The sequence below is a fragment of the Pyxicephalus adspersus genome, chromosome 7, assembly GCF_032062135.1.
Source record: "Pyxicephalus adspersus chromosome 7, UCB_Pads_2.0, whole genome shotgun sequence".
NCBI lineage: Eukaryota > Metazoa > Chordata > Amphibia > Anura > Pyxicephalidae > Pyxicephalus > Pyxicephalus adspersus.
The window spans coordinates 43,423,104-43,440,226 of NC_092864.1; the positions used below are offsets into that span (position 1 = coordinate 43,423,104).

Here is a 17,123-nt window from a genome sequence, read left to right on the forward strand (position 1 = left end):
ACAGATGTTCATTTAGCAGACGTACTTGCGCTTGTGGTAGAAAAGTATCATGAGTCAAGACATTCCCGAGCCAAATGACCAATTTACTGTAACAAAGTGCATTATAATATCGCCATAATTAACGTTCTATTTGTACTGCTGTTCAAACAAGTCATTAGATTTGTATTTGCTAATTGCACTAATTAGAGTAAAAATGTATCCTTAGCACGTTTCAAAGGAGACTTTCTACCAATTAACATTGATTGACTAATGGATGTATGAATAACGAGGAAGAGACAGAAACAATGTGAGCAGCTAATTATGATAAAAACACTTACAAACTTATTATAGAATATTTATTAGAAAATAAATTTTAAAGGAAAAGTAAATGTGTATGTGTGCCAGAGTGTATGTAGAAAAGCTTATTTTACAGTGATGTCATCACTGGGGTCATATCACCATAACTTATTGTTTTTCTTTATACTTTTCCAAAAATTACAAGAGCTTGAATATAGGGAGCCTCTCTATGTAGCACTTACGCATAAAAAATGAACATGCTCCCCTATAAATTGTGCTGGTAATTTGAAGTCTCCCTGTTCACAGCAACAATACCTGGAGGTTAAACCAAACCCATTTGGGTTACTGTGTCAGCCCTAAAGGCAATCTGCCAAAAGAGAAACAAGCAGTCTGCCATTGTTAACTACAGTGATCAACTTTAAACAATTACCATCTTTTGCCTGTTACTAAAGCTCAGGTCTCTGCTGTGCACACCTGACCCTCTTTAACCACCTATAAAGGAAACTAAGAATGATCACCTAATATCAGATAAACATGTTTGTCTGTTTGCCCATGCTCTTTTGCAGTTCTGTCTGACTGTATATGCATTGATTGTTTTTTTTGATCATTGCATGTTACCTCCACCATTGGCAGTCTATGTCCTGTCTGCATGTCTGGAACCTGGACTTTGTTTGTCTGTGCCTGGCTTTATGACTTCTGATCCTGCTGCTGCTTTATGCTGTTCTAACCATCTGTCTGAGAACATCCATTGCTCTAGCATACCAGTGTTGCCAGCTGTCTATTGAAACATTGGCACTGACCTTTGTCTTCCAACCATTAAACTTGTATACTATTCATGCTAAAGCTGAATCAGAAATAACGTAAAATGAAAAAAATACAGTAAGACTACATACCACACCAATCCATCCTGTTTTACTTGTTTCAACAAATTGTCGATCCTAGGAAAAAGATAGAACAAAGCCGAGATGTTAACAAAAGGCCTCCAAACAAGACCTTTAAAAAAGGCTTAACACTCTAATTCAGTAAAAAGAATATACACAAAGAGTTCTAAAATCTTGTAATCAACCTAAACATGTAGCAGTTGTATTTTACTCAGCTAGGGTTGATTTACTAAAGGAATATACAGTAGTCTGTTCATGAATAATGAAATAATGTATTGGTCATTTATCTCAGTTGTATGCCGTAGATGAATTTAAAGTAAAGTTGCCATTGTTGTGGTTTGATAGAGACTAAAAAGTTTAAAAAGATTTCTAATACAGATATTGTGCATTTACATGAAATATAGGTATCAATTACCTGTGGGCAATTCCATGTGTATGAATTGTAGTCACAAATTGAGATAACTGAGACATTCTGGATTCTAGTCAACCATTGTACGCTGACTCTTTCATCCAAGACCCATGTTACCCAGCTGAAGACATAATCACCACTGTGAAATAGACGTTCATTGTTAGAAATCAATAATGGAAACCACTGGACATTTATAATATTGAACTAAAATAAGTGATGATATGTTTGAACCCAATGCAATCAATTTATAGAACAACTTGACTGGGACTAAAAACTGACCCAGGAAGCTTTGCTGACATTTAGTAAATCACAATCCAGAAAAAAATACCAAAGTTATTCCTTAAATGGTGTCTAATGACTGCAGAGGCAGTGAAAAAAAAAAAAAAATTAGGAGAAATTCTGAGGCAAGTGGTACATTTTCTTGCTGGAACTTTAAGCTTAAGTGTAAAATTGTATCAACATCATTAGACAAACACATTGGGGTTTCACTTATCTTGCAACACATTTTGCAAAATGTGCATCTTCAAAAAGAAAAAAATATGGGACTAGTAAATTCAGCTAGCATTATTATGCCTTCTTCCCCCAGGTGTAAAAAAGTTCACTGGTTGTGTAATCTCCTATGTATGATGGACTCTGGGGTAAAGCGGAACAGGTGACACTGAAATTTAGGGGCCATCCAAAGGATATTGTATACTGTTTTAGTTAATCAGCCCCAAGGTGTCTTATTAGGGTTTTAAAACATTATGCATCTATGTTATTTCATCCTAACTTGTAAAACAGAGGCTCGGTGGTTAGCACTCTGGCCTTTGCAGCGCTGGGTCCCAGGTTTGAATCTCGCCTGGACATTATCTGCATGGAGCTTGCAGGTTTTCCCCGTATTTGTGTGGATTTGGATGGGAGCCCCGTTGAGGGATAGCTAGTGACATGACTATGGTCTTTGTAAAGTGCTGCGTAATATGTCAATACTGGATAATATTAATAATAATAATAAAAGGGCATAGTTAAAGTGTTTAATGAGTTCCGTTCCTCACATAAGCCTCTGCGTAGGTGGTCCGTGGATAATATAGGCATAATATTGCGGGAAGGACATACTGGTCCCATCATTTTTCTTTCCTGAAGCACATTTTGCAAAATGCCTTGAGAGATAAATGGGACCCCAATATGCATTATGTTTGTCCAATAATGTTGATATCTGTATTTTTTTAACATTCAAATTATGATTTAATAAATATGTTTGTAAATACCTTTGATAAAAGATTCATGAAAAGTCACAGTAAAGTTTATTTATACGTTTTGTGTTTCTGATTATATTGGATGTGGCACCATACCATGCTAGTTCCATTTGTTATTTTTTTAAATGTAAAACTGTGAAAGCAACCCTGTTTTTTATTTTAAATAAAAGAATTTTAAGAATTACCTGGAAGATATTGCAGAAGGAACTGGAACTTCGACTTTTGAATATCTTGAATCATCAATTTTCACAATAAATAGTTTTACTGTTGGATTGTTTGCTCCTGCCTTTGAAATAAATTCATCCAATGAATATATAGAGAGTGTGTCAGACAAAGGGCAGTTTGAGAGAATGTTTGCACAACCCACATTATATCACTATAGTTCTGACCCCAAACTGAATTAAAGAGGCATGGAAGGTGTAACTGACAGGTCTCTAAATAAAAAATATGTAGACAACACACCAATATTTCTTCAAATTCAGATTTGTGTTTTTTATTTTATTTTATCATTAATATTATTCATTGGTGATGTTTCAGAACCTTGCCAGGTTCCTATATCATGGTGATGTAACATTGATCCAGATTTAATAAAGTTCTCCAAGACTTAAGAGGATAGACTATCGTAAGTCTTTAGAAAACCTGCAATGGATCTGGTCCAGAACTGAAAACATTTGCCAACTAATAGCAAAGTATACTAGTATATGGCATATGGCGATACAGTTTATTTATATGTTACCTTTGGATATGGTATTTTCATTGTTTTGGGATACTGCTCCTCACCATAGAAGGAATATTCAATAATAGGCACTTCTTTATCATTGAATTGGACATAGGCAATAAAAGTGTTCCCAGGAGACCACCAAAGAGCATACTTTGATCCCAATACTAACTCTGAAATCAAAAATAATAATGCTACATAAAAGAAGATATTGACATCAAAAGCACAATTTTATCCTGTCTATAGTTCCAGGAGTATATACTTTATAGGATCAGGTATCAAAATATGTCTATAATATAAATCAGAAAGTAAAATTAAACTATAAAATGTTGCAAGAAAAAAATAAATGTGTAAAGTAACAGTTCAGAATGTTAGTGCTCCTAAAGATGTTGGGAAAGGGGCTCCATTAGGTGCCATATCGTATCTTTCATGTTAAAGCACAGATGGACAAATAATCTATTCTCATTTCCAAGCTTCAAATGCTGCTGGTTTTCAGAGTTAAGCCCCCAGTACCAGAATGGTGTGGATACTGCAGCTACCTGATGCCTCATTTACTACTAAAGTATACCCCATTCTAATGCACCCCCTGAACATTAGTGGCAGTGTTTCCCAACCAGTTTTCAGTGGAACCTTAGTGTTTTTCCAGGGGTTGCTATGGGTTCATTAAGCAATGAGCAATGGGTGCCACTCTGGTCAGCTTAACTGACATCATAAATGATCTTTTTGCCCATATTTTAGGGTGGAATTATTTCCACTGGTGAGCAATGTAAGAAGTATTCTTCTCAATGACCACCAAACTAATTTACTGTGAACTGTGGATATAATAATTAAAGCAGGGGTTCCCTAAGATTAGAACGTTATTTCAAGGATTTTCCCATGTTAAAAGGTTGAGAAAGATTGGTCTAGGTAAAAAAACATTTTTTTTTAATGTTTCTTATTATTGAACCAATTATGTTGTATGTACATTTACTGTACTCAGTAGAAGCGATCATAGCTGGTGGGTGAGGTGGAAATGTGCAGGAGATCTTACAGCTAAAGGTGGGCTAGTGAATGAGCTATTTCTATTATTAAGGACAGGTTCAGACCTGCTTGGGGATCGAGCAATCCCATGTGGCTCTAAGCAGTTGACACCTTACCAGTCACTTGTTCTTTGTGCCGCATTGTTGGTTCCTTAGGAACCATCATTAATCTTCTTTAAGGCTGTCGTGGAGAGAAGCTATATGTAGCGTCTCCCAAAATGCAATGGTCCCCTGACATGAAAAAGTGGTAACCACACCATTACATCATGGCCAGTGTGAAACCAGCCTAATTGAAAAAAGTTCCTACCTTCATATGCCCAATCAGGAATACCATTAATAATTTCATTCTCTTTGCCATCATTGGTTAACATAATCGATGCTTGTCCAGGTTCATGTTGTAAATATATATTATTTTCCCAAACATACACCTAGAAAAATCAGATTTAAATTAAATATCCTGGTTAACCTAATGTTGTTAATATTGTGTTAAAGAATAGCCCAGATTATTAATATTGCTTTACATTTTGCAATTTTTTAAATTTCTAATTATCAGTTACAACTAAATATAAATAATTTTCTATTCTTGCAATTCAACAAGGAAGATATGGGATATTGGATTTGGAAAGACAAAAACAGGCACTGTTTGATTTCTCTATCATATCATGCTGTAGGTGTTTACAAGAATTAAATCTTGGATTATATCGGATGACAGTTAAGCTTGTTTTAAACTTTTAAGGCTCCACTTACGGGAAAAAAAATTAGGATTGCCGAAAATAGTAAAAAAAAAATGATTCAAACTGCAACTAGAAAATGTTTTGAGCAAGTATGCTACGATTGAAGGGATAAACTCAATGCACCCATACACCATAAATGGGTAAAATATATGTACACATGATTAATGCAATGCATTAATGCAGAAGTGGCCACAGATCTCAGCTTTTATTACCTGTAATACAACTCCAAAAAGTAAATCTGTTTTAGTGAAGTGTGAATATCAGCAAGGTTTTTGGTAAACCATCAGCAGACAAACAACAAAGGTCCTATGAGTAAGCACCAAGTTGTGAAATGGGTTAAGGCTCCATTTTCTGCTAATTGTGTCCCAATGGTTTGACTAAAATCAGACAAATATCCACCCTTGGTCATAATGGATCGTTTTCTACTTATAAAAGTTCAATAGATGGTTGGTTTACTCAATTGAAAAGCTTTTTAAAAAAAAGGTAAGTATGAGGACATAATTATTTTTCTATATAGCCAGTAAAAGGTAAAAACTTACCAATTTATGTCCAACTGGAGACCAGGATATAAACTGAATTTCTGAAGGGAGTCTATTAGTTGCTACAAATGCTCTAAAGAAACACAAGGTGTTAATAGCAGACACGCTTAAAATAAAGAAATTAATAAAAAAAATACATTTTATAATTACAATATTACAAAAGAATGCTGACCCTTTTTCAAGATCGTAAATGTGGTATGAGGCCTTGTAAGAGTATCTCCATTGCTGCGAAAATATAATTTACAATTATAATGATGTACATATTGTTATTATTATTATTATTATTACTATAATACAGGATTTTTATAGCGCCAACAATATACATAGATAGTTACAAGAGTTGAAAATGAGACAAGCTTTTATTGTTATATTATACTTCTGAATTAGGTTCCTATATCATAGGTTATACTACTGTAAGAACTATAATACAGTCTTAGTATTAGGTAAAATACATAATAGGCACTTCTTTCTTTATCTGACAGCAATTTCCAGTATCATTTAAGGAGCAAGATACACAAAAGAACTGAAAATGATTTGTGATCATTTCATATCTATGTTACACTGAATTGGAAAGAAGTTCAATGTCCCATCATTGGGCTATAATTTTCATTTACAAAGCACCCCATCAATGTATTGAATACATTTTTACCTCTAGGTCTACCTAGGTTCCATGCACTGTGATGTTGTTTTGGAAGGCAAAGTTTTGTGTGGTGAAGTCTATAAAGAATGCATATTCATAAAAAGTAACTTGCAAGATTTGTAGCATAAAATGGAAAGAAGAAGAATGTCAGCTGGACAGGCCCAGATCAGTAACTGGAGACATGGGGTTCAAGCAACAGAATGATCATCCAGAAGCAGGTTTGGAGTGTAGGGCAGCTTGGCACAGGGCATCCAGAGAATGCTCTGCAAGGAAGCAGTGGATGCCAAGTTTCAAAATCCTGGCAAAAAGCTTCTGGTTATTTACACCCCATGGAACCCACCCATGCACTGAGACATGCATACAGACAAGCCATGCAAGTATGTGGATGTGCAGGTGCTGGAGCCTAGAGGTTAAATATTCTTCACTTAAACCTTCTGTACTCTATACAAAACTGAAACAAATCTTCGCTTTACATACTTTTCAGATGCAAATGTCTTACTGTTGTAAATGGCATAATCTCTTTCCAGTTCCAGTACCAACTACTCTTACCTAGCAATAAGCTGCAGAGAGAACGGATATCTGAATGTGAGGACCAGTCACAAGAAGGCCAATATACCCTCACAGCCTAAACTTTTCAATAACAGAAGGAAGCAGGAACTTTTCACACAGTAAAGCATTAGACATTGTTGTGATGTTTTAGGGCTTTAGTTGTCAGACAGCTACAGAGAGATTGCTGCTTCCGAGCAAATGACAGTGTTGCTCTCTGCAGCATGCTGCCAGGGCAGAGGAGTTGGCACTGGCACTGGGAGAAATTATACTATTACCAATAATTAGGATTCCTACTGAATATTCAATCAGTTTCTATTGTTTTTTTTTTACACGGTGGGCTTTATTAGCTTTTGGGTTTACAATATTTAATACCACACAACTGCTTTATAAACTAAAACTTGGAGATGTCAGCCGTGTCCACCCAGGTTTCTTAACAGAGAATACATTGTGTGCAGGTATTCTACTTTTCTCATAAAATTTACTTTAGGACATTTCTAAAGCTTGGTGCACTGATGTCATTCAGAACAGTTCTAATATTTGTAGACATTTTTCCTTAAACATTTTTATTGCTTTTTTCCTGCCATACCAACTGTTACATCATTCTAGTTTCTACATCTACAGTTTACTTATCCAGGCTTCTCTAACCGAGCTTTTGCGCTTAATAAAGCCATACTGTGTTTAAAATATTAATAATAAAAGTATAAACAAAAGACTTCATTATTTAATTTTGTATCTCTGGCATAATATGCAGTGAACACTTCTGTTAATGCCTGCCATTCCCATAAAAGTTACTATGTACTGCACATATCATAAGGCATGGGATTTTCTCTGACTTTTTACAATAACTTTCTTTAAATAATACATTTTTTAGTTGGTGTTTACAGGCCTGAGTAAATTTTCTTCTCTGCACCATGTTATACTGCTAGGGATAGAACTTGGTTATACAGATATGAAGTTGTCACTTGGGGGTGAGGAGATGCATGTCTAAAATGTCTGTACCCAGGAAGTGGGGACCCTTTAAAGTAAAAGAAGATGTGATTGCATACTGCAGCAAATTTCCTTCAGCACATTCTTTAGTGGGCATATAAATTCACATTGAAGAGAACCAGACACATGCGGGTTTAGGCTTGAATTTATAATCTTCAGAATTCACTTTCTAAAAACACTTTGCTGACTATAACACTCCAAAGTTTCTGCTAGCATATTATTATATTCATAGTGTCTGGGAAATTCTTACCCTGCTACTCTAATAGGCAGTTATAAACATCAAAGTTTCCTGGTCAACTAAGGTGGCAGGTTAATATCAACTAGCAAGCTATGTGGTCAGGATTTGGATGGGATGGAGGAAACCAGAGGAAAGTCCCAGAGGAAACATAAAACACAAGCAGTCCATTTACATTCCAAGAAAAAAGTGTCTTGACTTGTATTTTAGTTGCAAAATTGGGAGTGCTAGCCACTAAGCCACTATTGGGCCCCACCAACCACTTCATGCCACCCTATAGGCTATAGGCTGGGCCTCCAGGCCATCCCCTTCACACCTCCCTACTGGCTGTCCAATTCAGGCAATGAACTGGAAAGAATGATTCAGGGAGGAAGCAGGCCATTTATTTACTAAGAAGCTATGTAGCCAATAATTCACAGAATTTGTGAACCACTGGGCTCTAAGCAAGTAAGAAGCCATCTGGGGCCATAGAATGATTAAACCTCAGATTTACTTGAATAGTTAGCTAACTAAAGAATTACAGAATTAAAGAATGCCTAACTTTAAGCCACTCTAAGGGAAAAAATAATTTTTCTGTCTGGTACCTAACTGAGTGTTATGAAGGAACTAAACTTGGTGGTTGGAGAGCTTCTGCCATAATCTGTAACTAATATTAGCCAATATTAGCACATAATGACCGATATGTAGCTGCCGTGCAGCAATGATAAACCCAGGAGCTGTCAATACCACATTAGAAGAAGGAGCCACATTTACAGCCAACTCCACGGTTTGCATACATAGGAGCTACATTGTCTCTGGCAGCACCCTCTCACACAGAGTCAAGCTCTACACTACAAGGTACATGCATTGTACATAGATGTGCTAAAACAAAAAGCTTCCAGGAGCCAAGGCATGATTTTTGCATGTCTTCTTTGTTAAAAATCTGGATATATTTTTGTTTTTTGGAGTTTAGGTCTACTTTAAGAGACATGGGTTTGATTGGCTAGTGTTAAAAAATAAAAGAAAAATGATCAAATCAACAAAAATAATTAATTAATTATTAATTATTTGGCTTTAAACACTTTTTATACAGTGCTAGATATTATGCCAGTTTGGAGTAAAAAATATGTTCTCAATTGTACATTTAGTGACTTCTTGATAAACAGGATTTTAAAAATATGTTAAAATAACTACAGGACAATTAATGAGCCTTAGAATAAAATATGTTGCCAGAAATGATAAACAAACTAATTTCCATCATTATCTGGTATAACATCACCCTCTGGTGTATTATTTAATGAATGCAAATATCAATTCTCAGATTTACTAATTTTAAATAGCCTAATTACTTACTAGCACCAGGTTATAAACTCACATACTGCATGACCACGTAGAATGTGTAGGCTTACTGCAAGTATCTTAGCATTGTATTGTATTTCTCTCCTAACCAGAGATATAAGCATTGGTACAAAATAAATCAAAAATTACCTTTGCATAATTGCTCTCAAAGTATGCAAATTTTCTATCTGCAGATAGTTTGTAGCTTGTGGCATTCACTTTATCCTGCAGAAAATAAGACAATTGTTTAAATAGTAACAAATACATTGTAAAACAAAAATGCGTTCAACTCCAAGTTCATTGTCTTTTCTTTTGGATGTAGAGTGGGAGAATTAGAACCTCTGGTCTGTGCCCCTGCTGACTTTGCAGTGTCAATGTATGTATGGCCCTTTGCACCCCAAAGGGCCATACAATTTTGGGAAATCTCCTAATGGAGATAGATACAGCAGCATAAACTTTATTTAGTAGAGAGGTAATAGCTCTCGTCGATGTCACTCTCCCTTTTTCCCCCCAACAACCCTCATTCTAGTTCAGTTAAACAACAAACACACAAACAACAAAAAGAAACATTACGTACTTGCATAATATTAATGTACTTACAAATGTTGCATTTGTCAAAATGATGGAATTCTCACCGGATTCCACATTAAACAAGAAAACATTTCCTTCATCATTCCTGTGCAGATATTCATTCTCTACATAAAATAAAAAAAAAATATTTGTAAAGCATAAATCATAACTTAAACTCTTGCAATTCGCCTCTGTGTAGGATTTTTCTGTAAAGCCATTTATTACCATAGGGGGTAAGCATATTTCACCTATTTCACATATTTCGCAATCTACATACCAAAATTTGAAATTTCAAGTTATAATTGTTGATTTTAGCCAAATAATTTTGGGAAACCAGTCCTAACATTCTAAGTCAAAGCCAATCAGCTGGAATTCCAAGTGGCAAATGAAATGCCAGAGTTGCAAGGCAAGAGTGTTCATCACTATCATACTACCATAATATTGTTTAAGGGACCAACTCATTAGTAAAAAAATAAGTTTATACATGCATTTAACATAATTTATGCCTGCAATGTGTCTGGAAAATGACAATGTGGACAACCAAAGCCCTGGGACTAATGTATGGCTTTCTTTTATAAGTTATCAGCAGAGCTGTAACTCAAGTGTCACTCCATATTACCCTTCTGGGTGTTACTTTATTATTTATTATCATGTATATAAACTCTTTGGGCACTTTATTAGGTACAACTGTTCATCTGCTTGTTAATGCAAATATCTAATCATCAAGTGGCAGCAGCTCTTAACATTTAAGACATTGTCAGGATGAACTGCTGAATATCAGATTTAGGTGCTTTTGAACATGACATAGTTGCTGGTGCAAGAAGGGCTTGTATGTGTATCTCACAAACTGCCTATCTTCTGAGGTTTCCCCTTCACAACCATCCCCAGGGTTTACAAAAAAAATGGTTTTAAAAAAAGGGAAAATATGCAGACCTATCATTTTGTCCATAGTTATATCATTAACTGCTTGTCAGATGAGCTCACTGATGTCCCTAAGGCATTTGCTAGGGTGGACCCCTCAAAAACAGTATGTATTTATAGATATGGGAGGAAACACACACAAACACAGGCAGAATATACAAATTCCATTCAGACTGCAACCTGGCCAAGATTCAAATCTGGGTTCCCTATGCTGCAAGACAAGAGTGATAGCCACCAAGCCTCTGTGCCAGATATTGAGCTATCTAGCAAGGTGAAGGGATGGGCCGAAAAGCTGAAATTGGCCGATCCAAGAAGAGGAGAGGGCTGTGCTAGGCAATTAAAGTTTCAAAGCCATATTGCATGTAAAATAATAAAATGAGCATTTAAAATTCTATATTTCTTCTGTTCTTATCTACACACTTTTAAGTTGGTCACAACATATCTTTCAATATTTCTCAAAAAGAAAAATTAGAGACATTTAGATGACATTGTTTGATGGTATTCTACTGCCGCCATGATACTAATGGACTTTGTTACAGATCAGATGCTCTTTATTGAAAGATACAGAAACTTATATCACACAGTCTCAGCTGTATGGGTGGTATTGATCCCAGCAGACTTACATTATCTCCTAAAGGTTTAGTAGACACAGCCAATATTTATCTTTTGACTTAAGAACAGATGTAAATACTTCTTTGGAGCTGTGCCAGGCACATCAGCACATGTGTTCACTGACCCAAAATATGTGTAATTAGCTAGAACATTTGTCAAATGTACTTTAAGACATATCATAAGAAACTTTTTAAGGGACAGGTGTAAGGATTTATTAGCAGCTAGTTATTCAAATTGAACATCTGTTAATGTCAGCAATCCGTTAAAAGAAAATTGAACGCAATCCAGGTTTCATAACAATTTTCACTTTTGTCATGTTCAAACCAAGATTAGAATTCTGGTTCTTTTCTTTATGACACAGTGATAATGTATTTTAAAGGATGGATCTACCCAAAATATATGTTCCAAAACTGGGTGGACATCTGTGAGTTGATCTGTACGTCAGTTGTGTTTATCTCTTGAGCATTCTGCAAGCAAGGTAACACCTACATAACTCCCGACTTCATTCCATCACTGAGATCATTGTAACAAGGTCATGGTCCTATTGCTAAATTCTGGGAGGGCCTGTGACACCCTCTTGTGCGATAGGGCAATGGAGGGGAAGCAGCAAAAAAAGTCTGGATATCTTTCAGCTATGGTCCCCTATCAATCCAGCGAATGATTAAACTGACTTATGTCCAACCAAAGCTATAATAAAAATAGATGGATATACATAAGAAAAATATGTAAAACATGTAGATGCATTATGAATTAAACACATTATATATATAATAATGCACAATAAATACTTCATATATTCTGTAGATATAAAATATATTCAGACTTTCTCATAGCTGAACATACCATTTAGATGATATATAGGCAAAAAATAGAAAAATATAGGCAAACAAAGAACCAAAGGGTTAGGGTTTCAGCACTATAAGTGTAACTTAACTGCAATATAATATAAATTGTGTATTTTGCCCTGTCTGGGCTGTTCTATGTTGTAGAGCTGTGTAAATCTTAGGGCTGATTGGGAAGAAATCCTTTAGATGCTAGAATGGGTTTCCTATATGTACATAATTTGTGTGTTTAGCTATTTGCCGGCAATTCATCTTTATTTAAAGTACAAATAGGAGTTCAAAATGACATTGTAAATGAATGAATATATAAATAACTAGATTAAAATGCAAATTCTGTACAACAGTAATACCTGATATCCAAAGATGACCATATTGCTGAGTGTAAAAATCTTTCCCAAACACATCATCGAGAGTCAAAGCTTGCAGACCATCTTGATGATTTCTTGAGCTGTTCCCTTTAAAATAAATAGTAAAATAAGATTAGTATATTACTGAGCTGTTTCTTTAGAAACACACAAATACTTTTTTATTTTAGACAAGAATTGTTCACATGGATAATTAGTACAGATCAGTTATATGTAAGGTAATTACAGATTAATACACATCCATTTATGGACTAATGGCTATTCTTGTCAAACAAATCTACCCAGTTGTGCTAATAATAGTGATTTTACTAATAAACTTAGTCTTGTCATTGAATGTAAAAAGTTAAAGATTGCTTTTTTGCACATATGAAGACAACATCATACATAGCCAAGCAAAGTTGCACATTTTTTTGAACCAAAGGACCATAAAGTGTCAGTGATAGGAATGTCCTTACAACACGCAGACCTTGTAGTAGAGAAAGGGCAACATGGACGGCCCTGTGTAGAACTCATAAAAACAGAGAAGGAACACACCAGCACTCCAAAGTACAGGATTTGCAAACTGAGGTAGTTAAGACCTTGTCACAAGCGAACACATCCTCCTTATGCACCCATTAAAACCCGAATAAAGACAACTTGTATGTATAGTATGAATGGCCTAACAGCCGTTTATTACCTAAATATCATTCTTAATATGTAATTAAAAAAAATTACATTTAAATTATGTTCCACCCCTAAAACATAACAAACATATAGCAACATAACACCAATCAGGTAGCAGGTCTTTGAAGGCATTCCTCATTTAACCACCATCAATTTGAGATCTGTACTCTCTTGATATTGTTGGTTCCCAGCCACAACTTTATAATCTTGGAAACGACTATTCACAGGCCCAAATACACATTTGCTGTTACCATTTCACCATGTGAGACCTCATATCAAAGATGGCTGTCCACCAACTCCATCACATACATTCATTTATCAACAAAATGCCTTTAAGGACCTCAAACCAATCACCCTACCCAAAAGCTCCCCAGTAAAATTTTATGGGAAGGAGGGTTGGAAACTTGAACCCTGTCATCCAAACCTCTGACCTCCACTTCCTGTTTTCACCCACTTATATTTCCTTCCCCACCCCAGTTTCCTCTCCCATTAATCCAACCCATGAGGTTCTCTGACTTCCCTTGCTACCTACTTAAACCAATTATGATAGCTCTGCCTTACTACTCAGGCATGTTGGCGCTACACCTAACTTCCTCCTCTTGATGGCTCCTGAGCATTTTTAATTTGTAAAAGCACTGTCACAACATGTTTACAAAGACAACTTTTTTACTTTGGAGTGTTGGTGACTATTTCTAATAACCCATGAGTCTACCCATCGTCTAGTGCCATATTTAGGTAGGTGTGGGCTGCTGCAGATGACAGAACTACTAATAAATCTTCTGATTGGGCTTAAAGTGGAACTAAACGCTAAAAAATAAATTGAAAGGAAATAGGATTTTTAGGTAGAAAAGGTATGCCTGCTTTTTACCTTCTGGTCTGCATACTGCCTGTGACATGTGCAGTGAAGTGTAGACTTTTGTTCCCAAGATCTATGTGATAATGAGAATTACTACATTAGGGCCACCCAGAGGGTAAAACATCAAGACGATGGTGGAGAAATGGTGGCAACAGCAGATTAGGAGGTTTTATCCTGTACATTTTGGTAAATGCCTTTTCTACCTACAGCTGGCATGATTTCCTTTAAACTAATACTTCTGTGGCCACATTGAAGACATTTACTGTCCTGCTTTGCCATATCACAATTGTTATATAGATAGTCGGTTTGCCCTTTCGTTGGCTATTATGCAGAAAAGAGCATACATTACCCTTGCTATCTCTGTTATAACATTTGTGTTGGGATTAATTCACACTTACGGTATTTAGAAACTCTTAGACGTGTATTGGTTGTGTGTGCATTTCCAAGCATTGCTGGTTACCGTATTTAAACCAGGAATTTATTTGCATATCTGTTCAGTTTAAGGTGAATAAATGCCTTTTTGTGTGGCTACAATTGTGGGTGCTGAAGCATTGTTTTTTAAAGAGAACATATCTCCCCTTTATTTACTAACACTCACTTTGCCAAGTGAACAGCCTTTAATATTTTACCAAATCACACGTTTTCTCTTTTTAATATCTTCTTTCACCTTTCTGAATTTTGCAATTATAACTGGTAGAGACATTTCACAACAGTTTCCTAATTAGACAGATAAGACAATTAAAGCAGAATGTAGATTTAATCATTTTTGCACATGAGTGACTTTTTCATAAACTACATTACAAAGTAATTAGAGGTCTCCAAAGTTCACTTACTGTACACTGAGGAAAGAAATAACCGTTGGGTATCAGGGTTTCATTATCAGGTCTTCTCTCAGACTAACACAAATTGAAAATAATTTTATCCCTCGCATGCAATCTATCTTACTATTAGTAGCAATTAGTTAACTGTTCCATATTGCTCTTTTTCTTTTTTACTGTCCATCAGCAAAGGTGCTGAAAAGTCCCATCTGCTTACCATCACAAAGTGAAATATTAGGGTTGGCTATGTTAAAAAAATGGCTGTATAAAACATAGGCAGTGGCCATCTGGGTGGCAGGAGTTGTGTTCCTGTCAACTGCAAGGGAACAAACTACATATGGAAGGCGTATCGCTCTACAGACGTGAAAACAGAAAAACAACATTGTGTGGCATGGTATACTGCTCTCCATACATACATATTTTTGCTTTGATATGAAAATAGAAAAAAAATACTCTGACTTGAAATATTTTTAACTACATGAAATTGATGATAGTAGTTTTTTTGAAAGACATTTAAAGTGGAACTGACAATAAAATCTCACATTTTGAGTACTAATCTCCTAATCTCAACAGAAGAATTAGAAGCAGTGAAAAAAACTAGGGTACATTTACATAGCAGCCCCAGGTGGGGATAAACAAACATATAGTGAATCTGACCACTGATCTAGCTCAATATGCCCCCCACCGCCACTTTTGTCCTAAAATTATATCAGAGAAGGGAAGGCCATTGGACCTGATATATTAGAGCTCTTTATGGCTGAAGAACATACACTTTCATCAGTAAACCTGGGTGATCCCACAAACCTGAAATAGATTTCATTAAAGTAATTTGCTATTTGTTAGAAAATATTTTCAATCCTGGACCAGGTCCATTCCAGGTATACTGGACCATCTATGTTCACTGATGAAAATGTATGCTTTCCAGCCTTGGAGAGCTTTAATAAATCAGGCCCACTGATGGAAAGGGCAGCTTATAAAAGAGATTTTATTAAATTCCAAGCTATTACTATTGTGATGCATACGTTTTGTAAATTGCCCTTTAAGCCCTTGCAATTAGGGGGCCATTGGCTGTTAGAAGAATGGATAGTTTGTCTGACCATGTTTTGATAATAATCCTATTTCTATTGGCTAAATGTTTAAGGTGGGGAAAAAGGTTGTCAACATATGATCCCTGATCTCTTTGATCTTCACTTACGAAGCAAGTTCTAACTCTCCTACCTTTACTTTTTTCTTCCTATTTTGTCACAGCTTTATTAGTGGTATATAGCAAGTCAGCATCCAATTAGACCCTCCATGGGATGTGGTCAGCTGGATGGGCTCATCAACTTATGGTTAGGACAGGCCTTTTAGGATTACAGTGTTACAGTGCAACTGTGATGGACACTTGTTATGCTGTAAGTTATTTTTTGTATTGAAGTTATTAATATATAATCAGTAAATCTGTGGCCTTAGCTTTACAAGTAAAATGATATTTCCTTGTCACTGAAATACCAAGAGATGACAATGGACCTGATTGGACTCCAAGACTGGAGAAGATAGACTATCATGGATCCACGACTGAAAACCATTGCCAACTAAAAGCTATTTTAGGAAAACTATTCCAAATTTTTTCTGTCACCCTGGTTTTGACATCATAATCTATCTTCTACAGTGTTGGAGAGCTTTAATAAATTAGGCCCAAGGAATCTATTTATATTTCAAGTTACAGACCTATGCTTGGCCAAAAAGGCTTATGGGATTTTCAAGGTAAACAACACCGTTGCCAAAAAAATTAAATATTTTTATTTTTTAATATTAAAATACACCTATAATAAGCCATTGTACTCCTTTCATCTAAGTCACATGTGGTAGGGGGGAGGGTACATTACTTGAACATAAAACTTAGGGACCTGTAAATTACATGGGAGAATGAACGGGATGTGCCAGGTATTCTGGCATTT

General features: G+C 35.7%; 1 protein-coding gene across 1 annotated transcript in view; it reads right to left on the reverse strand.

Annotated features, from left to right (window-relative positions):
* Positions 1-17,123, reverse strand: part of LOC140335545 (prolyl endopeptidase FAP-like) — a 61,339-nt gene that overhangs the window by 25,960 nt on the left and 18,256 nt on the right. Inside the window, exons 3-12 of the mRNA XM_072418247.1 lie at positions 12,832-12,936; positions 10,137-10,231; positions 9,687-9,761; positions 5,981-6,033; positions 5,809-5,881; positions 4,843-4,963; positions 3,535-3,689; positions 2,984-3,084; positions 1,573-1,705; positions 1,170-1,214 (exon numbers count right to left, since the gene is read on the reverse strand). Of these exons, the coding sequence (XP_072274348.1) occupies positions 1,170-1,214; positions 1,573-1,705; positions 2,984-3,084; positions 3,535-3,689; positions 4,843-4,963; positions 5,809-5,881; positions 5,981-6,033; positions 9,687-9,761; positions 10,137-10,231; positions 12,832-12,936 (956 nt within the window). The remainder of the gene's footprint in view (positions 1-1,169; positions 1,215-1,572; positions 1,706-2,983; positions 3,085-3,534; positions 3,690-4,842; positions 4,964-5,808; positions 5,882-5,980; positions 6,034-9,686; positions 9,762-10,136; positions 10,232-12,831; positions 12,937-17,123) is intronic.